Source organism: Egretta garzetta, unplaced genomic scaffold (assembly GCF_000687185.1).
Source record: "Egretta garzetta isolate BGI_Z169 unplaced genomic scaffold, ASM68718v1 scaffold54, whole genome shotgun sequence".
In the NCBI taxonomy this organism is placed as follows: Eukaryota; Metazoa; Chordata; class Aves; order Pelecaniformes; family Ardeidae; genus Egretta; species Egretta garzetta.
The window spans coordinates 126626-151127 of NW_009259313.1; the positions used below are offsets into that span (position 1 = coordinate 126626).

Genomic DNA, 24502 nt, shown 5'->3' on the forward strand with positions numbered 1-24502 from the left:
ATAAGACAAAGACAGCACTACCTCTAGATTCACCTTCAAAAAACTTGCCACAGGGAAGCCCCCCCCCCCCCCCCCAAAATCAACAACAAAGAAAAAACTTTAAAACAAACAGACAGACAAACAAACTAAAGAATAAGGAAAACCACCCCAGGGGGAAGATGCTGGGCAGGGGAATAACAGCCTCCCGCCTCCTCCTTCCCCTCAGGTGACAGGGGCGGGGGAGTCCGGGGGCTGCCCCGCGCCCCGTTGCCTCACCGCGGTAGGGAGAGACGGTTGCGTTCGCTGTATTTCACGCTCTCCCCCCCTCAAAATACTGTTTCTTCTAGGCTGAGCGAGTCTCGCTTTGTCCTCCCATCTCGTTTTGTTTGTTTTTTTTTTGCAGTCGTGGAGGTGACCGAGGGCAACACGACCACAGTAAGTCTCTCCACCTTTTTTCCTCAGTATCTGTTCTTGCCGTCGCTCCTCCTTTCTTCAGCCTCCCGTTTTGTGTGTGTGTGTGTGTTCGTCTCGGCCCCCATCCCTCACTCCCTCCCCCGCCCCCCAAAGTAAAAAAAAAGGGCAAAAGGATCACTTTTCTGCCAGAAAGACATCCCAGGGCAGGAAGGCAAAACCAAGGTAGGAATGTGTTGCAAGTGTGGCTAAGCCAGGTGGAAGGTTTGGCTGCTGAAGGTCGGGATCGTCACCTTGTTGCACCTCTGGTAAAGTTGGAAGCCCTGACCAGAGGCATTTGGGACCCAAAACACAAGAGGTGGTTTCTCAGGTGGGTTCATTTCTTAAAGTAGTGACACTTGCCATTGCCTCAAGTGCGGGCAGGCACAAAGTAGCTTTGCCCGGTGGCTTTGTCACTTCACACTGGCCCGGCAACGTGATGCAGCATCACAGGTTGGTTCTGTGCCGGCTGCGTGCCACACACATCGCTTGCCTTTGATCTGTGTTGTGTTTGTTAATCGCTGCGTGTGCCACACTGACTGCAGGCAACACAAAACTTGCATCTTGTAACACGTTTGGTAAGAAAAAATATTCAGTGAAAGGGATATTGTCACAGGAAAACCCCAAAGACTAAAGGAAAACTGCTCCTGAAAATAAAACAGAAGTTCTGAAGTAACTGATAAAGAAGAGCATTTTCTCAGCTATGGTTTAAGACAGGAAATAAAAGACCAAAGCAGTAAAATTAGAATTTTACTTAATTAACACCATCTGATCTAGTGCACTTTATCAAGAGAATTGTCATTTTTTAGAAGAAGCACTGAAATTACTGGGGGGGGGCGGGGGGGAGTGGTATTATTCTGCTTGCATTACCTATGCCAGTAGCAATCTATGCCTTGGCTGGAGACAGGTAGCACAGATTTTTGAAATGTGTAAACACAGCGAGGAGAGTGGAGTAGGAACTATTTGAGAATAGCTAGAAGACAGTGCACTAAATGCTAATCTATACATACATAAATAGGAAGGAGAGGGCAGACTTTTCTGCTTGTTAATGAACCAGACAAAACCTGGTTGTTTGTGCCTTTGAAATTCTGAATTTTCTTCCTGTCATATTTGTATTAGTGGACATTGTTGTGTTTGAAACTGTGTTTGAACTGAGCGAGTTCCTTACATTTTAGATATATAATATTAAGTAGCACTTAGCAAGATATCTAAGACTGTCAACAAAACTGCATGGAGCAAGTTCCTTACCTTTTAGATATATAATATTAAATAGCATATGGCACTTAGCAAGATATCTAAGACTGTCAACAAAAATAAGTTTAAGGTGTGACAATAGGTGTGATGGGAAGTCTTCTCTTCAAGTGCCAGACTAATCTTTGCTCAGAGACCTGAAGAGAAGAGCTTGTAAGCATGCCCTGAAGTTGTTTTAACCAAAATAAGGGGGGAGTGTGCACACCAACACAACACACACAGTGGATTGCTGTACTTTGCCCTCAGTCAGTTTCAAAGGGGATGTAAATTATAATTGCCAAGCCCCAATACATTAACAGAGGTTTGAAGTAAAAAAGGTACGCATTGCAGTAGCAGAACCCTTTAGAAAAATAATTCTTCCTGGCCCATTGTAGAAGCATAAGGGAGAGTTGGATATTTCTACTATATAATACCCTAGCATAAATCTAGGATCCATCAGTGTCCCTCGATGAGGAAAATCTTGTAACAAATGGTGTAAATTGACCAACTAAAGGGCTGATATATTTCTTGGCATATCCTCTGGTCACTCCATTTATCTTACCAAGTCTATGTCAGTCTTTTCTATGCTCATCTTTCTATGTGTCCTTGCTTTTCTCAGTATTGAAGGAAGTGTTTGATGTGAACCAGATGAATGAATCCCAGAGAAATCTGGATTTCATCAGCATACTAAGAATGTAGAGCCCCTGTATTCCCTCTTAGTTTTCTAATAGAAGAATAATAACGGAGTGGGTTAACAATACAAAAGTTCTCAGTAGTTGGGGAATAATTGCCAAAAACTACACTGAAATTTATATCAAGAAAATTTTATATTGACATAGCATTCTGAATCTTTATTAATTTCCAAGATGGAATTACAGTCAAAGTCTGAAGCCAGACTGGCAAGAATCAAGACCAGATATGCTGGCTTCCCAGAAAATAATTTTACCAATGAATAGAAAATTAGATACTGGCCTATATTTTATATTCATAGTTACTTTTTTGTTTTTGTAAAACTGGCCGTTCTAGATGTGGGGGGAGGAATCTTACTTAAAAATTTACAATATTCTCTCTTTTTGAGGTATTGAGATGCTTGAACTACAAATCCATGGTATAAAATAGTTGTGACAGTTCAGCTGGATGCCAGGGTCCCATGCACACTTACAGAAAATGTGCTTTTCTCTTCCCAGGTTTTCAGGCACAGAACTTGAACGTTCAGTCTAAATCAGTCAGCTTTTTTCTTAAAAGGAACATTGCATTCCGCCCAGGGTTTCTTCTAAACTGTCTGGTGTTTGTGCTATTTGAGGCTGTCAGCTGGTGTTCAAAATCTGGTTTTAATCTTAATTTGACCAGAGGAAACTTCCAAAATATTTTGAAGAAAAAAGTTGCTTAGTTTTATTGTCTTTTCTGTCCATACAGCTGCAATTTTGAGATGGCTCTTGCTTCTGTTCCTAAGTTCTCAAAAAAAAAAGACAAGCATACATGTAGATTGATTTCATGTTCCTAACATATCTACATTTAGAAAATAAATTTCTCGAGTTCTTCCCACGCACACCTTCTCCATCTCTTTGCACGTTACTTTTGAGAAAACTTGAGTGTTGGATATCACCAGTTTGTAGCATTATGAAAAAGATTATAAAATGATCTCCTAAAGGAATTGTTCAGGGAATTAAACTGGACAAACTATTGATGTATTTAAAAAAACAAACAAACCCACAAACCACAGACATCTCCTAACAGTCCTTCCTTAAATTTAGCTTTTGCTCAGAATTTCCCTGTTATGTGCATATGCTATTCTGTGACATTCTCATATTCCTAGAAAAATTGTGTTTTAAAGCTTTTGTCTAAAGGGCCACTCCATTTTCACGGCATAGTGATTCAAAGGAGTATTGTAATAAATGGAATTCAGGCAAATATGATCACTTCACACTGACTATGAACTAGTTTACATTTAGTAAAACATATACAAAAATTTACCAAATCGTTCTCTGTATCCCTTGAATTTGTTCTTTTCCCCTTAGCCTGTGATAATCCAAAGTGCTTGGTATATCTATACAGAAGGGAGTTGAATAATGTAGATGCTGTTCCCATTACAACTGCACAATACCTGTCAACATGTTGTGGCTTGAGGGAAAAAAGTGTTTCTCAAGTCATAGGTGCAGGTAGAGGTCTAAACTATGCCTGATCATTATATCCTTTGAATTGTTTCCTAGATTGAAGGGAGAATTGTAGAGGATGCTGAAACACCAACTCCACCAAACCCCTCTGGCCAGTGTCCCATCTGTCGCTGGAACCTGAAGTATAAGTACGATTATGTGGTAAGTTTAATGAAGGAGCATTCCCCCATCCTCATAGCTAGATAAATATTGCTGTCAGATCTACACACAGCACAACCTGCCCCTCTCTGCCCCTCTCATCTTTTTCTGAGTGTGTAGTAAAGATAGTTAACTGCATCTCTGCTTCTCTTTGGGTGGAATATGAGCTTCCTACATAGTAATTGTTTGCCTTGGCTGATGGTGTTCCTGAGAAAAAGAAGGATGAGCTCATATCAAATAGGTTTGGAATTATGCACATGGCCATCTGATCTGAGAAGGCCATATATCTGTTTTGTGCCCAGCTGTCTTTCAGCATTGCACTTCCAGGAGAATCAAACTGGAATGCAACATTTAGTCAACTGATTCAGGCCTGTTCTAACTCCAGAGAGGCCAAAAGACTTGACTAGATCAATTTTATGTCTTCAAGCACTACGATTTCTCATTGGGTCATTGTCCACTAAGGTAATAACGGTTTTATATAACCTATAAAACTCTTGATTGGTATGAAGGAGAGCATACGTGTTTACATCCCTTGCAACAAGAAAAAATAGGTTCAATTCAAGCTTTTTGCTGGAAATGCTAATGAGAAGTTCGTTGACTAATGAGAGGATTACTAACACTAAATGTAGAAGATGAGAGGGAAATCCTGTAATTCTTTAAAACAAAAGCACAACAGTGAAGAACACTTCAGAATAAGAAGTGTGAGATAGAAGATGCAGAATGTAACTTTACAAGAGGTCATTCAAACACAGAGTTTACAAAAGGACTAAGTGCCCCCTAGCAAGCTAAAAACCCAGTACTGGAATTAGAAAAGAAGAAAACCAGACAGGAACATGCTGTTACTAAGATAAGGCAACAGAAAACTCAGAATAAGTTAATGTCAATAGGATTAGGGCAAGAGATACAAATACATCTGGAGGAAATCTTTGTGAGAAAGTTCAGTAATGAGAGGAGAAGAGGACTGAAAGCCACGTTGGCTGCAGAATGACTGAGCTGCTCGCATGCAGTGCTAGTGCACACACAAAAAAGAAAAATGATGTTTTAATATCTAGGTAGTAATGGCAATCTTGCAAATGTAAAACAACAGGAAAAAATAGGTACAGAAATAACTTAAGCATGTAGCCCCAAGATCTTAAGGGAATTAGCTAACAAATATATTACTTCACCTGCAGGATTTTTTTAAAGCATGAAAAAAATCCTAAGGAATCGCCAAATGGTTTGAAAATAGCAAGTGAAATACTGAGTTGAGAGAGGAAGGAGAATGATGTGATCATTACCACTTGGTAAATCAAACATCGCAAATTCCAAGTAAAATGGTATCATCTAGGAGTAAAAACAAATAACCTGTTGGATAGGACCATTTATGAACTCATTAATTATGAAGAACATGAGTACAGACATAGAGCCAGACAAAATACTTGCAATTACTCCAGGCAGGTGAAACAGCAGATGTGAGATGTAACTGAAAGATCAGTTTAGTATCTTTCAAAGCCTGTGCTGCAGAAATTTTAAGTTTTCTAGGATCTGAGTGTTGTCAGTGATTCTGACTCAGGCTGGATGCAACATTAAACAGTGAAATAATTGGGGCAAAGGAAGTATTTAGTGTTCTCTGGTCTGATTTCCCAGCAGTCTGGGAAAGCTAAACATACAATGAATTTGCAGATGATAATAAATTGAAAGAAATGGCAAATACCATTAAAGTATGGCACTACAAAACCAGATCACATTGGTTTTGTGCTGCCCACGTTTGAATGCAGCGATTTCTTGCAACTCTTTTATTCTTCGTGGTTGTTGAATTGTGTTGTGATCAAAACAGACCAATCACTTACACTGGAAAATACCTTCTTAAGGTTAATATAGTTTTATGTGACTTTTAAATGCAAGGAGTCAACAGCATCATTGAACTGGGTAGTTCTACAGATTTCTAGAAGGCGTTCCATGAGTGACACGTTAACAGCTCCAGAAGAACTATAAACTGTTGCTCAGGGATGAAATGAGCCATGGGAGCAGATTACATCTTAGAAATTAACATGTAGACTCACTTTCTACTGTTGCCTGTGGTAGAAGACTGTTGCACATAGAGATAATAGTGCTATCAAGAACCAAAGAAGCAGTTTTAGACAATGTGATGTGTAGAGTCTGAGTTCCAGGATTAGAAGTAGGCTGTTGGTCCCAACAGACAACATAAAGTGGGATTCTTAGGTGTGTTTGTAGAGTGAACTAAGATTACAAGTTATCTTCCACACTTCAGTTCAGTTTGATTCCTAAATCCTGATTTCTACTGTTCAGTATGGAAAAAAAAACCAAATGCGAGGAGAGATCCTGCAGCCAGAGTCTTGAGAATAATTGCTGAGATAATTCCTAAGAAATTGTGGTCCCAAGAGACAAACTAGGAACACGTCGATCCTGGCTGTCGTGTAGTTTTTGAATGCATATGCATCTGGTGTATATATATATCCAGTACTCCTGCTGTAGAGCAGAGGATAACCTGGACAAAAAGCTAAAGAGGGCAGTGTGAACTGTTATTTCAGATTTGTAGAAGGTTCTTACCTTGGTATTTAGAAGCATTGCTCGGTGGGGCTGATGAGAACTAGGAGAAATCTCAGTTTTGGAGTAGACCACCTCTTCTGCTTGAATAAGTCCCTTATATGTTTGAATGCTTTGTACCAGTCATGGATTTTCAGGCTTTTAAATGTTAAGGTGAATAAAATCTCCCTTTTCCTCACAAAAGTGCTCTCTGCTATTTTTCTTTGCTGCAGCTGTGATGAGTAGCAGAACCTTGAAATGCTTAAATAATAAAGTGCAGGCATTTAACTGTGTGAGTAATTAAACAGTGGCACAATTTACTCACTGGTGGTTAATTGTCCTAAAAGTCTGTAAATTGAGAACAGCTATTTTTGTTAAAGATACAGCCTAGTTCATACAGCATCACCTATAGTCTGTGCTTGGTAAGAGATCAGAATAGATGGATCACAGTGGTTCCTTTGAGATTGATAAGCTGAGATCAGTCAGTTGCACAGAAGGGAAAGTGTGAGCTTTTTTGCTTGGGACGCTTGTAATTGGACTGAATGAGGCACTATGAAAAGGGAAGTGTTGAATTAGCCCCTGAGGGAGCTGAGTAATATGACCTCATAGGACTTCCCTTTTGTCATGTGCAGCTAGCACCGTCTAAAGTAGTGGCATAATGAGTTACTTTGGCTGTCAGAGAACTGGGGGACCAATGTCTCCAAAGTTATTAATCAACTGAACATGCATTGTGAGCACTAGGAGGTCATGATTCCAACCTGCCTCAGCTGTGGTGTGGAGGGCTGTAGTTGTCTTTGCCAGTTCAGTCTTTAGTCTCTCGCTGAGGCTCAGGATAACAGAGTCTAAGTTACAGATTCCCACAGTTTGTGGTCTGCGTGTGTCTGTCCATTGAAACCGAGGCCGCAGTTGATTTTTTTTCATATGCATTGGAGATAAAAAATTATTTTCATCGTTGTCAGGATGCAACTGAATTGAAACCTGCATCCTGTTACAAAATGCCTGGAGAACGATGTACAGCTCCCAGAAGTAAGGGAGAAAGGAAGAACTAGACTCTTGTATAGCTGGAAATGATGACTGGGAGCCTTGTCTGATACAGCCTAGTAGTAATTTGGCTACACAGACAGAACACTTCTTGCAGTAAATGAAGCTTTTAATGAATCGCATGTAGCCAGTTAAGTATCCTGCTTTTCAAAGTGTCTGCAGATATTAAAATGTAGAGATGCCTCTGCTTTTTGGTTGCCATCCATTCACAAGCATGTGGTGAACATAGTGTTTTGTTTAGCAAGTTTATCCAGCCCTTTTAGAGGTGAAGACAAAACTTGTTTTTTGTTTTCCCCCTTATCCACTTCAAACATCATTAGTCTGAGTAGGCAGTAAATATGTCATCTTGCTTTGGCAGCAATTAAGGGAACCAAACTGCAAGCTTTGCCTATTAGCCCTAGATTAATTCAATCCAAGTTGTTTTCATCAAATGCTGCAGATTACAGGGGTGGGAATCTGGGTCCAGCCTCATGGGAGCTGTCCAGTGATTAAAGCAAATCTGTGGTTACAGGCTTGGCTGTCCACTAGCACAAAATGTGAATTTCATGGAACATGACGGCACCATGAGAACTTGCCAGACATATTTTTTTTTTCTTTGACCGCTCCACATACTTGTTTGCTTCCCTCCACAGCTGCCCCATAAAGTTGGCTGTACCTGTCTGCTTTCTCCCTGTGGTAAGATGCATCTGTGCAAGTACTGTGGGAGAGGCACCTGGCCTGTTAACTGTGGGGATCTTCAGAAATGGACAAACCTTCTGTCGAGTGTGCAGCATTCGAAGCCAAATGGCGTGAGCATAATTTGGAGCTGCAGCGGCTTGGACGTAGATGACTTCAGTTAAGAAATGACTGCCACACAAGGGTGTTGGTCAGTTGGTGAAACTGTTGGTCAGGGATGATAACAGAGAATGGATTTTCCTGATTTTTTTTCCACAGGGAGAAAAAGAAAGACTACCTCCCTTTGCTTCCCACCTCCCCCTTTGCATGGAAACACTTGATAACAAGGCTGTGACTCCATGAGGCGTGGTGGTAATATGAGAAATCTCTTGGACCACACACACCCTTCACAAGAGCCTGTGACTTACTTAGGCTTTCATGGATGCAAAGACTGGAACGGCCTCAAATTTGCCATCAGCTCCCTTTTTCCTCTTCCCCACAGAGTAATGCAGCAGGCTAGGAGAAAAGTCTAGAAAGTTCATCTCTTTCTAAGCACTTGGAGCTGAACAACCCTTTTTCACTTAGGGAAGTGATATGTTTGTGCTAAATGGCAAATTGAGCTGTTGGTGATTTGGAGAACTGGATGGCTAAAGAAGAGGAAAAAAGGGGATGGAGTCTTGCTCTGGTTTCCTGAATCTAATCCAGCGCATTTCAGGAGTGGCTGGAAGTCAGTGCCCTTGGACTGTTTGTCTGGCCTCCATCCAGTTTCCACCAACGCAGCTGGCACCAACTGGTCCCCTGGTTACTGTTCTCATTGGCAAGGCCATGCTTTAGCTGAGCTGAGGCCACTTTGCTTCCGTTTTAACCGTAGATGGCCTCTCAGGCGCTTGCTGCTAGTTGCTCAGCTGCGCTTTTCTTGTTCTTTGGGTACAACATCACTCTGTATGGTGGTTGATAAGTCATTCTGTATGGGTGAGAAGTTGCCCGACCTGCCGTGTTTTCAAAGGAGCTGGGTCTGAAAATCAGTCTGAATACATTCATTGTAGACAAGTGAAGGTAGAAAGGAAGCCAGATAAGGGAAGAGGGAAATTGTGTGTCATGATGATATTAGTGAGGGTGGGATTGAAGATGGGGAGGGGGAAAGACAAAAACAAACCCACGAAAACCCAAAGCAAACAAAACTCTAAATTTTGACTGCAACACGTGTATGACAGCATCTGTCAGAATCTGTCATTACCAGAAACCCATACTGAATTCTAGCAGCCCCCTTCAGAGCTGAGCTGGTCTTGTGCAGTTGGGGTAGATGTATAATTCCTAGATAGCTAAGTTTACTGAACATGTATTTTAGATCCACTTATGATTGTTTGCTTTTGCAAGGGTAGTAAATGAAGCTAGGAATGCTGCAGGGAGCTCTTTGTAAAAGAGCAAAGATAGGGGGATGGGAGCAGGTCTGCAAAACTGTGAACAACAGGCAGAGTCAGAGTCGCCCAGTGTGAAAAGCAACAAGAACACTTTGTTCTCACCTGTTGCCCCAGACAGGGGGGTGCAAAGTGCTGGTGTACCTGGTTTGAATTCTCATTCTGACAGGGTGTTCTCTGGCAGGTCCCTTCCAGCTTGCAGGCATCTTCCGCATGGTCCAGCTACCTCCGCTATGAACATGTTTATAACAGCAGTGGAGAAGTAAACTCTCAACCAGCCACAAGTCTATCAACAGATGGGGAAAAAACAAGCACAGTCTCCAGAGGCCCTTTGGGCCAACTTACGCTGACATCAGCATGTCAAGGGGACCTGTCTGTATTGGCCTGAAGGGTACATTTGCAGTGGTGCTCTGTGTGGAAATGGAGAGCACGTGTCTAAATACTGGGCTGTTGTACTGTGTACAGTTAATGGGACACTTGTGCAACAGCTGTTACTGCTGTGTTTAAAAATTTGTCATCCCAGCCCTCTGATACTATCTGATCCTAGACATCCCTTTAATTTTGTTTTTATTAAGGGTGCTTTACATTTCTAGAGCTCTTAATTGGAAAGGTCAACAGCAGTGTAATCTAAATGATTCTTCAATCACAGATGAAACCACAGCATGCTCTGACTGCTCCATCCACCCAGGATGGCTGTAGCAGCCCCACCTCGTACACGCACAGTCGAAGGACTGAAGGTAGCGATTTATCCTATTAGGTCTTTCTCATCAGCACATGTTCTTTTCTTACAAAAAGTGTCTTCGTACGGGATTTTGGACCATTTCCCTGCTCTCCACCCCTCCAGAGAGAGACATGAGGGAAGTTCCACCATGGGAAACTGGATGAAAGTTTGAGGAGTAGATAGCAGAGAACAATCCTGCTCTGAGGGAACAAGGAGGGGGCCAGAGGTGATCTAACATATCTGTGACCTTTAGGATAGCAGCTGTGATGGCATTTCAAGTTGTGTAAACACTATCCATCTGTAGGTCTTGTGTAACTGTGCCTGAGTACCTAGGACACATTATCTTAGCTAGAATCTTGGAGCAAGCAACAGTGAGGTAGCGGGGATTGCAGCTGACATCATGTGTTTACTCTAGTGAAGTCAGGGGAAGACTCAGACCATCTGAGTGACCTTACTGAGCTAAGCTGGTAGGCGGAGTGACAGCATTCAAAAGCCACTTGTTGTCAGGCTGCAGCCAAAATGCGTAGGAAGGAATCATTGTTTTGTTTTGCTTTGTTTTCGAGTTCTGTACACAGCGCAAGGGTTAGCACAACACCTAAGAATCACAGCAATTAAAGTAGCTGTAGCACTGATGGTTTTTCCCTTCTCTTGCTCTCTCAGGACGTCTTGCTACTGAGTCAGTTTATCCGTTCTGATGGAGGGATGCTGCCACGAAGGGTCACAGGACTCTGTTTGGAGGAGCACAAGAAGATTGCTGTCTGTGTGCAGATGGCTCACCGTGCAGGTACCTAGCCTCCTCCTCCTGCAACAACCCCTTACTGTGGCATACCCATAGAACCCCTTGAGAGGGGTCTCCCACCCAATTAGTATAGCTCAGTAAGATGGCATTGTCCAGTCACCCAGCAAACTTGTTATGGTCCAAGTGCTGGGACAGGATGATGGACCAGAGACCACTTGTTCTGCTTTCTCTGTGTCTTGGCTCCTGCCTTGGCAGCAGATATTTATCCCTGTAGATGAGTCTACTGTTGCAGAAAGATCTGGGAAGTGGCTCAGTCTCTAGTGGATTAAATACCAGCTTCTGAATGTGAATGCCACGTGAAGACTTTTTTGCTTTACCCTGGGAGTGGGACACAAGCTGACGCGGTTGGAGTATTATGCTGATCTTTATGTCTGGTACCTGATTTGTATCCAAGTGCAGGATTTGTGTCCAAGTTAAATGGAATGAGAATTTTAATAGATTTTAATGTTGGAGATGGACTCTGATTGGACACCAGTGCCCTATGTCCTCTGAAAAAGCCTCTCCAATCAGCCCAAGTGGCTGTGTCTTTGGTGTGTATTTCCTCTCTATACCAAACAGAACCCCCTAGCTTCTCTTTGTCTGGGGCGCAGGTTCAGCAATGACTAAAGATAAAAAACCCTTTGGACTGTACATGAGCTTTTGCTGTGCTGTCCCAGTAGGGATCTGGGTTGGCTGGCTTATGAGGTGTAATGTAACTTCGGGATGCTATAGAGGCAAGGATGCACTGCAAAATATTCTCACGCCTTTCTTTTTCTGTTTCAGGTTTGTTGCCAAACCACAGGCCTTCACTTCCTGAGGGGCATATTTCCAAGAAACCCAAGCTCAACAGGTGAATAGTCTTGTCTTTCCACTTCTCTTTTCTCAGGAATAGACTGGAAGAGGAAAAGCAGTTCCTTATAACTGGGTAAAACATACCTTGGGCAACAGGGCTCATAAAGAGTACTCGTAGCATTTTGGAGAAGGAGGGTCTGTCACAATATTCTCTTAGCAGTCTTTTAAGGACAAAACCGTATCTCATTCAAACCATTTATCCACAGAGGATTAAAATTGCCACACATGTTAAGAGTCTGCCCTGCCTTCCTCAGCTGCACTCGCCTCCTCATCACTAACACTCAGTAGGGCAGTCACAGGACGATGCCATAGAGATGGAGTCACAGCATCACAGAGTAGTTGAGGTTAGAAGGGGCCTCTGGAGATTGTCTAGTCCAAGCCCCCTGCTCAAGCAGGGTCACCTAGAGCAGGTTACCCAGGACTATCTCCAGTCAGGTTTTGAATATCTCCAAGGATATTCCACAGTTTCTCTGGACAGCTTGTTCCAGAGAATCACCCTCATAGTGAGACTGTCTTCTTACATTCGGGCAGAATTTCTTGTTTCAATTTGTGCCCATTGCCTTTTGTTCTGGCACTGGGCACCACTGGCAAGAACCTCAGTCTTCTTTACTCCCTCCCTTCGGGTATTTATAAACATGGGTAAGACACCCCTGAGCCTTCTTTTCTCCAGGCTGAGCAGTCCCTTCTCTCTTAGCCTTTTGTTGCCTGGCCCCCAACAGCAGGAGGGTGCCCAGGAGGGGTACCAGCAGTGAGTGGGGGGCTAAGCAGCCAGCAAGGGCCCATCATGAGCCTGTTCCCCTCTGCCCCATCCATGTTTCCACCAGTCAGGTATTTGCCCTCCACCTGCCCTTCCTGTGCAACAGACTCTCTTCCCCTTCCCCGGCCTGAATGGCCCCTGGCCTTTGGTGGGTGAAGGGAAAGCCTGTGGCTGCCTCCTGCGCTGTGCTGGGCGCTCGGAGGTGCTAATCCCCTGTTTATGACCTCACACTCTGTTTCCATGGGGATGTCAGAGCGGTTTATGAACCTCGCATTAGCAAGCCGTGGGGTTACCAGAGGCCATGGGGCTGTTGCTGGGAGAGCTTAGGCTGCAGGGCTGGGGGCGACCAGAGACTCCTGCATTTCAGGTCTGGCTCTCTGCAGTGGAGATTTGAGGCAAGCTCTTGGAAATGTCCCATGGATACTGGCAGGCTGCACGCTGGGTATCAGTGAGGATCAAATTAGAAGACTCTACATCTGATGCAGCCCTGTAGCCATCAGATACTTCAACTCTGAAAACTTCTTTCCTGTGCCTTACAAGTCTTTGGGATTCTTTAGTAGCTGTGCCTATCTAGCAGCTGTGGGGTGGAACACATTATCTAGTTAGCATTCAGACAGCAACCCTGCATAGCAGGTTGAGACAAGAAATGGTAAATCCTGTATCTTGCTGGAATTGCACCAGGACTCCAGATCTAATGCCTTGACTCTTATAAATAGTTCCACAGACTTCTAGTGAGAACAAAGAACAGATACCTCCGGATATGTTCTACATGCAAGTAGGTGTGCTACACCTCTAAAATTAAGATATTTAAATTGGAGATTAGTATCCAAGCCCTCCCTATTGCATTGCTAGTCCCTCCCTACACCACCCTTGTTTTTCTTCTCCCAGCAAGGGAACATAGCAAGCAGGGTGGAAGCAGAGTTTAGAAAAAGAATGCAGAGCTGTTGCTGAGGAGATGGGACAGCATTGAAATGGGCAAGCTTTGAGGTCTGGGTGGAAACAAGAGAATGGGTTCAAGAAATCAGACTGAAAGTTTTGGTGGTGGGGCCAGAACTAGGCAAGTGAGCCCCAGAGCCAGGACAGACTGCAGGGGTGCTTCAGGAGTGCTCCCTTGGTCCCTCACAATATTTTCTTCTCAGCCTGCTGGAAGGGAAAAGCTTTGTGTGTTGGAGTCTTGTGAAATCTTGGCCACTGCGGTTCTGTGAGAGTTTTGACTGCATACCCCCATCTGTGCTTCCCGCATTGCTCTCTGGAACAGTGGCTGGCCCCACAAAAGGCAGGAGATACAAATTGCTTCCTTCCTTTAGCCTGAAGGGAGGACTGAAGGGTACCCACGTACTGCAGGCATTGAACCATTACTTATTTTGGGAATTAAGCCAGAGCTCTTACCAGAAGTTTCCCACGTAAACGACTTGTCCAAGCTTACCTTGTCTTTGCCCCTCTGCTTGTGTCTAAAGCTTTCTGTAAGTCTGTAGTAATTTGGGAAGTGCTCAACCAGTGGTGCTGCCAAATGCAAGTGAGCTGGCAGGGGAGGACAGGGGCAGAATTGGGCTGGGACTTTTGAGTGGAACAAGCTGCCTTGTTCAGTGCTGTGAGAACATGACCAGGTCATCCTCTAATCCTGTCTGGTGTAACATCAGGGCTGTCCACCTAACTTAGCCTGTCCTTTCACTGCGTTTGTGTCTGCTGGGTTTTTAAGTGTCAGTCCATGAAGGGATGAACAGGATATACAGAGAGCCTATCATAGCAGGCAGTACATGGCACAGTTAAGTGATGTATTTTCCAAATCCTTGAGCTTCAGCTCGTCTTGAGATCGCTCTATTGGCTGCTCTAGTCATCTTCACCTCTCTGCTTAAATGAGAGGTAACTGTCTTTTTGCACTCCTGCTGTAGCCCTGGGAATGGCATTGGGGACAAACTAAGGTGCCCCATAATATGCTTGAGCCCCTTGTTAAAGCTCTTCCAAGACAGGAACACCGGTAATGTACACTCCTTAACATCAGTTTAACCAGCCCTGGTGCTCTCCAGCTCTGCCTGCAATGATAGCTTTTTGTGTGCTCCACCAGTGTGTCTACTCTTGAGTGTGGTATTGAAATATGCTCTTCTGCACCCCATCCCCTCCAAAATAACCCTCACCAGCCACACTTCAGGAGCAGGCTGAAGTGCCCACGTTGTAGATGCTTGCAGCTATTGAATTGCCACCAGCTGCCTGAGGGACCTTTAACCTGATCTGTGAAGGAACCAGAGATCCTGGCACAGCAGCTTGCCAATTGCGGTACACTGATGCTTGCAAAGGTGAAAGAGACGTCACTCGCTTGGCTCTGCAGCAGTCTGGTCCTCCTTGGTCAAAAGAAAGTAGTCATGCAGAAACAAGCCAGCAAACAGAGACGGAGACAAACTGGTGTCAAACTGCAAACTGAGTTGAATAGTTCTCACAGGTGGGCTAGTAGTATCCAGAATACTGAGAATTTAGTACATTCCCAGTCACATGTCCTCTGTTCCTGCTGTCTCTCCCTCTCACTCATCTGCACTTAATCTCTTGCCATCAGGAGCTTGCATTGCACAGAGAAGAAAACTTTGCATACAAAAGACACGGTTCTTGCTATGCTATTCAAAAATAGGAAGGTGCAAAATGAGTAGACAGAGCACCATAGAGGCATGTAGTCTGTCTCAAGACTGTGCCAAAAAGCTTTTTCCAGCTGAAGGACAGCATTTCTCTGAGAAATTTCTCATCTGCACTTTTGTGTGCTCACCCCTTTTGCCCTGAAATTCCTCTCATTGCCCTCCTGTAAGTAGTCTGCTGTCTCTTTACTCTGAATTGAGAAATCTTTCACTTTTTTAAAGAAGGGACTTCCAGGAAGTCACCGCCTCTTCCAGATGTTACCCCACATACTTCTAGGACAATTCCTACCATCTGGGGACAGAAAATCTTACACTGAGCTGAAGAATGTTTTGATGATGGTAAAGCTCTTGACGTTAGACTACACCATTAGCTGCTAGAGTGACAGGACCAAGATGAAAGCCTAAGATAACCTTAGGGACTGATCCCACTCACGCCACCTGAGACTGAAGGAGATTGATTGTGGGGAGTGTAACTTGACATGGGAGTCAGAGCCCAGCACCTCTACCATAACACAGACCTGAGCATTCACTTACTGCATGTGGACTGTGGATGTTCTGTAGGCTCAGAGCAGCAACCCCTGCCTGGCAGAAATCTGCCAGATTGCTCATCCAAATGAAGTTATCTATCTCTTTCGTTTCTCTCCAGTCTTGCAAAGTTCTGGTTGATGCTCCCTTTAGCCAGGCTTCTTCCAAGGTTATGTCAGTATTTTTGAAAGCAGCTTCATCTGCTGCCAAAAGAGGGACAAGCTAGCCTGATGAAAAACTGCTTTGTCTCTGCTCTTTGCCCCTGAGTTGATGTACAGGCCAGCTGCATGGGAGGTGGTCTGTGGATCCTGGGAAAGGTGCTAAGGAAGTACATAAAGAATAACTGAGGAGCTGTGTTAATGTATACTTTTTGAGAGCACCAGAAGAGCTGCTCCTCAGCTTTTGCTTGGCTGCAGTTGTGGCTATCTTGGCCAGAATGTTTGACCTATGTCACAGTCAACCTGTTTCAAGTGAGCCTGCTTGAAATACAAAGTGTCTGGCATGCAGCAGCTATCACCTAGCTGAGGTGAAAATATAACATGCCACCATATGGAACTATCAGCAAACTTTCTTGTTTTAACAAAGGTCAGTGGTGCTGCCCTGCTGTTGATCTAGTGATGTGAAGTGTGGATTTATCATCCAGAACCCCTCTGCCTGCTCTGCCCCTCCAGAAGGTGCTTTTCTGGTGCTTACTCAATGATGTTTTCCAAAAAGCAGAATCCCTGCTCTATTTTCTGAAGTGGTTTTATTGTCTCCATTGTATGAACTTTGGACATTCCCTCCTACATACCCCAGATCCCCCATACCCCCTCTCTGCAGAGAGATAAAAATTTCCTCACTTTGCACTGGATCACTTGGCAGCTGGCCTCCCTCTACCCACCCTATCTCCTGATCCTGTTTCTACTACTGGAATGCAAGAGGAAGAGCAGAATGCTTTGGGAAGTAGTGACCTGCAGATCCTGCCTTGTTCTTGGTCATCCAACTATCTAGCACAGCCTGAGATCACCCATCCAGGATGTAGTTAACATAGAGGAGGAGATTGGGAAATGCAGAAGAAGGTGTAACATGAAAGTGAAATGCCAGTTTGAGCCAAGTTGTGTGGTCCTGGGGGTGGTAGGAGATGTGTGAGAACACCTCACGGTCAGAATGCATCCAGGGAGAACTCGACAGCACTCTCTTCTACCCCCTGCAGTTGGGACACTGTCCAGGTGAGACTTACCATGATACTTCTCATTTCTTGGACTTTAGTTCTTTGCCTTTTTGCTTTCTGCCTGATTTGTTTTTGACAGCGATAGCTCATGAATGTTATCACTTAACTGTTTTACTAGCTATGAGTGGTTTTGAAGAAATACGGCCATTGGAGTACCCACATCATCCATAAATTCTTGAGTCTACTGTCCTCCCCCTCTCTTCCATATCATTTGCCTGCAGAACTTGAATATGGAAAACCATTGAAGTTTACCCCCCATCAATTCAGAATTACTCCCTACGCTTCATTTTCTCATGTTTGGCCCAGTCTGGGGCTTTCACTGTTTCCAAGAGATGATTCCACAAGCGAATTTGTCTTGCAGCCAAGGGCTGTTCCCTCATCCTCAGCCTGAATTCTCCCTTTCATAACTTCCTGCTGTTATTTCTGCATCCGTTTATGCTCCAACCTGGCATGTTCCAGTTAAGTTCTGCAGAAAGAGTATTTTCACTAGCCCGTGAGGCCGAAGAAGTTCTCAGGGATTTCACCAGCACTGTGCAGAGTGGCAGACTGTTGTCATATTCCCAGTCCATATGTGTGCAGCCTACCACACACCAGAACCATTTGGGAAACAGTCAAGCACAGCTGCAGGTCAAACTTCTATCCTTGCTTTCAGGAATGGAAACCTGAATAGCTCAGCAGTTTTCTTTCCAGCATGGAAGTTGTCGCATGGATAGTGTGAACTAACACTTTATCCAGAACAGTCACTGAGTTCAGGCCAGTATCTAGATGCTCTCTTAATGTGAATATACCACTCATTTTCTTCTGACAGGTCCAAAATATTGGCTAAAGCACAACACTGTGAAGTTGTTCCCTTTCCGAAAGGACTAAGGGATGTCACAGACTTCCTGACTCTGGGCTCTGTCAGCAAGAGGTGCTATAGATTATGGAGTACTTGATTTTGAGTGTTCAGCTGCCACTCCATTTTCAGCTTTCTACTGGAAGAACAGAACTTGGCACAGATAATATCCAAGTCAATCCCTCCTCCATCACCTGAACTGAAGAAGTTGCTATGTATTAGGAAAGAGGCAGGTTCCATGTGAACTCCTCATGAATTACAAAGTTCTCAGGCTCTGTGGACACCTCTTGTCCCTGGGAGCAGAATCTGGTTTCACTGCTATCAGCATTTCACTCCAACAGCATGTGGTTTCTCTCATCTGCATGGAAGCTGTGCTGTGTATAGCATGTGAATTCAAAAGCAAAGAGCCAGAGCGGCTGCAGGTGAGCAAAGCCAAGAGGTGTCATGGGAAGGGATGTGGCAGGGAGGAGGCAGTCTTGCCAGCACTTTGATCGAGTGCTTCCTGCAGTCTAGCCCTCTGCCTTCTGCTCTTAATCCAAACAAAAGACAGATTGAAAAAGTTCAGTGAGGGTTCAGGAGTTCAGCCTTGAACTGCACCAACATGGCCTTTGCTTGGGCTGCATGCAGGGCTGCAGTTGCCCTGTGGATAGGTGTCATTTCCCTTACCCAGCACGTGGACACGCTGTGCCTACTCCTCGGTGTTAAGTGGTACCCTCTGAGTGGGAAGATTTTGGGGCCCTCCTGCTCACTTAATAAAATCCATGGAAATGGACTTCATTTGCCATAGAGATTTTAGGTGATTGCAATGATTGCCAGTGACTAACCACAGTTGTTTCTGTGCTGTTTATATCTTGCCTTTTCCCATCAGGGAAGTCCCACCAGGATTCCCATCACACTTTATCCATACTGCTCATTGTACTTTGGAGTCTAGGGATTCTGGTTGTTGACCAGGATCCTACTGTACTTAAGGGGGCAAGCAGAGCCCCGAGGTGAGTTGCCAGTCCCCGAGATTGGCAGTTCTTTCCCTCTTTGTCCAGGGTGAGAGCTCTGCACACTGAGATAACAGGTTAGGAGACCATGGACCAGCTGTATTTGGCACCCATGTGGAGGTTCTGTCCTGGCAACCCTCAGCTGGTTGAGAAAACTCAGCCCATCTGCCAGTGTGTGTTTGTAGGTTATTGTAAGAACTCCCCAAGACAAACCATGTGATTGGATACAATGGGAATTTGGGTGACTGGGCTAGAAAAGGGGGTACACTACCTTACATGGACAGCAGAGTTTGCTGAAAAGTCCTGCGTGCTGGGCTTTGAAGCTCTCGAATATGAGTTTTGTGGATTGTTTTTACTCTCAGGATAAAAAAAATATCTTTCTGTGAAACAGTAGGAACTGGGGTTAGTCAAAGAGGAAAAGGAACTTTGTAGACTGCTCCCAGGCATCAGGCTTTTGCCACTGCTGAATCAAAGTTAAAAAAAAAAAAAAAAAAAGCAGCAAACAAAATAGGACAAGTTTGAGTTTGGGACAAAGCAAGTATTAAAAGCGCTAAAAGCAAATGTGCTCCAGGAAGGGAAAGCGTCCAAATGTCTGTTTCAGCTAACAATGAAAAGCCCCAGCCTGCAGTCCCCAAAGGAAGCCAAAAGCCTGGACCAGAGGGCTGGATTAGACCTGCTCAAAAGAGAAATAACAAAAGCTTTAAAATCAGGCCATTACTAAATCCTCCTTCCTATGCAGAATTGGGGTGTGCACTTCCAGCCCCCACACAGAAACAGAGGGATTTCTTAAAAAGCCACTGTCTGTCTAAACCTGCACGTAGCATTGATGTGTATCACACATTCACACATTCACTTCTCTCCCAGTGAGATCATTTATTATCACGAGAGCACTTTCCCGTAAGCATGTGGACACGTGACCAGACCTACACTTGGCACACTGATGCATTAAAACAATTTGGGATTTTTTTTTCCCTCCTTCACTGTAAGTGAAGTCTCGTGATATCAAAACTTGCGCTACAGACCTACCCCTGCAGCAAGGGGAATGTGAAAAGGATGTGAATAGCCCCCATGTGCCCATCAAATATCCCTACAGCTTCTCCCAAAGGAGCTGCCTGGTCATGGTTCTTTGGCAGATTCCAAACTGGGGACCTGCGTTTGGACTCTCTGAACTCCCCTTGCATGTGAAATTAGAGACAGGAGAGTCTGTCCTACTTCCTGTCCCAATGTTGTTATGTAAGGGATTCCACTAATGCGCTAGCATAACATTAAGGGTCAAAAGGGACTAATTCAGTGCACGCATAGGAGAACAAGTGGCTGGATCTTGCTCTGCGCCATCTCTGAAATCCCTCCTGCTGTTGCTTCTAGGTGTTTTAACTATCATAAACTCCTCAAAGCAAAAGCAAAGCATTTTGGAAGTGGTTTCATTTCAGTGGCAGGAGCCTCCAAATGCAATTCATATTTCAGTCTGTGCTGTTTGGGATTGCTGAGAAAGAAAAGTGCTAGGAAAATGGGCTGCTGTTGTACAGTCTGTAGCTGCCTAGCATAGCAAGCTTGCTTTGTTGTTCTCAGGACTGTGCCAAATGCCTTCAAACAAATGCATTACATGGTCTCTGTCCAAAGTTCTTAATATCTCAAATTTGCACAATGCAAATAAAAGGTAACAAAGCTGTTTGGGGAGAGGATGACTGATTGAGGTTACATTAAGACCATGGGATTACTCAACAGAGGCATGCAAACATCGCTGGACAAAGTTTATCAGTCTGTTCCAAATTCTAATTTGTTGGAGCATTGTTCGTGCAGATTATGCTAGGGTTTTACTTCAAATCTTTATTGTCTGAAAAGACTCTTCTTTCTCTAAGGACCTCTATTCCCCTCTCTACTGGTAGCAAAAGATTTAAAGCCTAACAAAACTCCAGGCCACCCAGCCACAGGGTAAAATTTCCAGTAACTGATTCTAGATCTGAAATCCCCTGCCTGTTTGAAAAGCCAAATCTAAAACTTCAAATGGTAAAAAGCAGAGGATATTTGCCAGACATTGCTCTTCACAGAGATTTGTAGTTGTGATGATAATTCCATTCTAGTACCTCTTACATTGTAGGTTCTGACTTCCTGTACCAGCAAGCTGCAATAGTATTGTACAGAGAATACTAAAGCAAATTTGGACATAATGAAAACACAAGACTAGGCCAGAAACCCATCCCATGCAGAAGAAATAACTCGTTATCCTCTGAAAGTAAACTAATCCCTTTTTAGAGACCTTATTTCTCACAGTTTAGCCTTTGTAATTAGTTTACCTTATTGAGGCCAGCTGGTGATATAACACCTCCCATAGAGACTGGATGCATTCAATCTTGGACTTGGTTGCAATGAAGGAGTTTGGCACTCCAGTTTAGCCACAGGTGGACAACTTGTCAGGAGCCTGGAGACTACACCTGATTCATTTTGTGAGACTGGAAGTCAAGCAGATGCCAGTGGGTTCAGTACAGAGGTGCAGCTTAGAAGTTCCAAAACAAACAAAAATTCCTTTCCAGTGGTTCCTTCTGAATTGAGGGAGCTCTGCTCACGGTTAGTCCTTTTATTAAGAAGTATGTGGGGAGGCAAAGACTACAGTGCCTGCTTCTGCTTCACTTGGAACCTTTTCTTAGTGATCAGTCTCAAACTGAAATGCGTTTGTGTTGTTTTGACAGGTATCTGACCCGCTGGTCTGTCAAATCTGCAGAGCCCATCTGGAGGAGGGGCCCTAAGTGGTGCAAAAAAACCATGCCAGTCGGACACCCTTTGCTGAAGGATAATGTCAAGTATACACACAAGCCTCTCTGTTTAAACCACTAGTGGGCCAGAACTGGCATAGTCAGGAAGCACAGTTGTTTTCCACTGTTCTGCTTTTTTTTTTTTTTTTTTGCAAGTTTGTCAGTATCTCCAATTTTCTTAATCCAAAATTGTCATTCATTAGTACTCTATATTGTCTCCAGTGAATGAGCTGCGATCTGCTCCTCTAGGAGAATACAAGATTCAGCAAAGCAAAGTTCAATGTGCAGTATGATTTGGAGAAAGCAGGGGGCAAAGACTTTTACCTCAAAGCCAAAAAGGATCTGAAGGCTTTTGTTTCATTATGCTCCACGACTGGGTTTGGAAAAGGATGTTTCCTTCTTTTTCTAGCAATGAATAGTGATTCCCCATTAAGGTGTGTTCAACTCAGGTTTGTCTCATATGGGCTTTTGTACCTGTGATACTGTGGAAGAAAAAGACTCCTGCAGCACTGTGTTTCCTTGGGAGTAACAGAAATTGTTAATATCTACTGAAATTAATTTTTTTTATAATCTGTGCTATGCATAATTTTCAGCAGAACACCTGTGGCAGTGGCAGACAGGCACGTGTGCATCTTTTGTGTCCCCTTAAGGATTCCTGGCTTGTGCTTCACTCCTGGATCTAGCAAATACAGAATGGTGGCATCCTTGATGACTTGGCCTGTTTTTTTTTTTCCCTTGCAAGCCCATTTGCCGTAAGTCTTCCGTGTTAGTGATACAGCTGCTTCCTGGGATAGTTTGGGGCTGATAGATGTACGTAATTTTCCATCCTGTAACTAAAAAGGTGGCACCGTTTCTCTCCCTGTACAGTACATGTATGTACCTTGCACCAACTGACCACTGCTACTTGAGAAGTTCTACTTACGGGCCTGGTATGAAAGGCTCATTAAATTTATCAGGCTCATTATTGCTTTGGCTCCATTGCTTTGATAATTATCTAGGGGGCTACAAATCAACACAGCTTTTTTATGTACTACTATGCCACTTAACCTGGTGCTGCTTTCATCAGAATCACCTGCTAATACCTATTAGCATGGACAGGAACAAAGGGTAAGGATAAACTCATATTACCCAGGAAATCAAATTAGATTATAAGGGTTCTTTTTAGCCTTACATTGTGAAATGGAAGCTCTACGTTCAGCCCCTTGAGCTGGCCAAGATCTTTTTTGCTTTGAGAGACAGAGCCAAGACTTCGTTAACTATACTGAGATAAAATCTCTGGCTGACTGTCTCTATTTTGTGAAGCTTTTGAAACTTACAGCCCTTCAGAAAGGAAAAGATTTTTCTTTCATCTCCTTCATACAGAAGTTACTATGTCTTCTATCTCAGGTAGCTCTGCTCACTGCAGCAGAGTCACTGGATTAAACCATTGCCCTGAGATGAACCTGAATGAGCGCATTTTGCAAAAGACCAGGTGATGCCCACAGTTATTTTTTTCTACGGTTTAGTGCTGTGAGCTGGGAAGACCCCTCTAAGTTTGGTGAGACCAAACATCTGAAAAACAAAATACTCTTCAATATTCCTTTCTAGAGTTCAGGGTACTGATCCCTTACAGTATGCATCAGCTTTCTGTCTCTCACTCATGGGTGACAGCAGGCATTCATTCACATTGTCTCCACATGAGTTTTTGTGTAAGCATGGTGTCTTTGTGATCAGACAGATGGCCTAGGTTTGATTTCTGACCTCAGGCTCCACCATCATGGAAGAAAATGCCATTTGTTAGTATCTAAAGGATCTGCAGGGACACACTACAGGGAATTCAAGCTGGAGTTGAGGGAGGATTATACACAGAGAAGTCCTAGAAAAGAATCGGGGCCAGAGTCCAGGCAGAAAAGAATCCTGCTCAAAGTACAGAGGTTTCACACATTTATTAGAACAAGCAGTAAACAAAAATCTCCTAGATATAAAATCTAAACGTTCTCGAGTCCTCATCCCAGACAGGAGAATCACAGCATGAAGGGCAGATCCAAGTTCTTCTCACCACTGCCAAAGTAGACGTAGCCATATTGCTTGGTCATAGGGACATGGTAGAAGGTCAGTCCCAGCCACAGCAGGCTCCGCAGCACCACCACAGTGCCTCCCTTCTCTAGCTGGACCGTCCAGGAGCCTGTGCGAGAACATGTGTTACTGAGTCACTGCAAAGGAGAAAGAGGCAGCGGTCCTGGCACACGCTGTCCCTAAGCTGGGAGAAGGACCGCGGTGGGTTCTGCCTGACAGTGCACAGGGCTGCACTGGAGTTGGAGACTCCTAAAAAGAGGGAAGTTGGGGAGACCAGAAACCTTGATGCCCTTTCTTCTTTTGTCAGTTCAGCATTACAGCCTGCCCTCGTTTCCAGATGTTTGTGTCTGGTTTCACACAGTAGCATGTTCCCATGGCTATGATGGTAATGTCATATGCGTCACAGGAAGGGACTCTCGGACCTCCAGACTTGTATACTTCATCCCTAGGAGAGGCTACAGCTATTCTTGGCTTTTGAGTGGGCAGCAGTTACTCTCACAAGCTCTGCCACCTACTTGGTCTAGCTAATAGCCACAGAGAGCCCAGACTAGCTATAGCAATCCTGCATAGGTATGAAATTTCTTCTTAAAATAAACTTGTAGCATTAGTAGTGGGAAGAGGAAGAAGGTGCTTTCCTGCTCCAGGGAAGACTGGTTTCCCTGATGCAGCAATTGGGAAAGAGGAAGAAGAGAAAGTGAAAAGCAGGTTATTTCATATCTCAGAGAAATTTACAGAAAAGGTTAATTCTTTTCAGTCTTTCTTGGCTCCACCACTGAAGAGGATGTGCGTGGTAGGGGCA

General features: G+C 44.0%; 2 protein-coding genes across 2 annotated transcripts in view; one reads left to right on the top strand and one right to left on the bottom strand.

Moving 5' to 3' along the window:
• Nucleotides 1–382: 382 nt before the first annotated feature.
• On the top strand, nt 383–22198 carry MRPS18A (mitochondrial ribosomal protein S18A; the record flags this gene model as incomplete). Its single annotated transcript, XM_009636409.2, has 5 exons — nt 383–414; nt 3870–3974; nt 10992–11115; nt 11893–11959; nt 21586–22198. Coding segments are annotated over 5 exons (473 nt in total), but the record flags the coding sequence as incomplete, so codon positions are not given.
• A 1452-nt stretch (nt 22199–23650) lies between these two features.
• RSPH9 (radial spoke head component 9) overlaps nt 23651–24502 on the bottom strand; it is a 39607-nt gene continuing 38755 nt past the window's right edge. The window contains exon 7 of the mRNA XM_009636411.2: nt 23651–23812. Coding sequence (XP_009634706.1) covers nt 23652–23812 — 161 coding nt within the window. The 3' untranslated portion in view covers nt 23651. The remainder of the gene's footprint in view (nt 23813–24502) is intronic.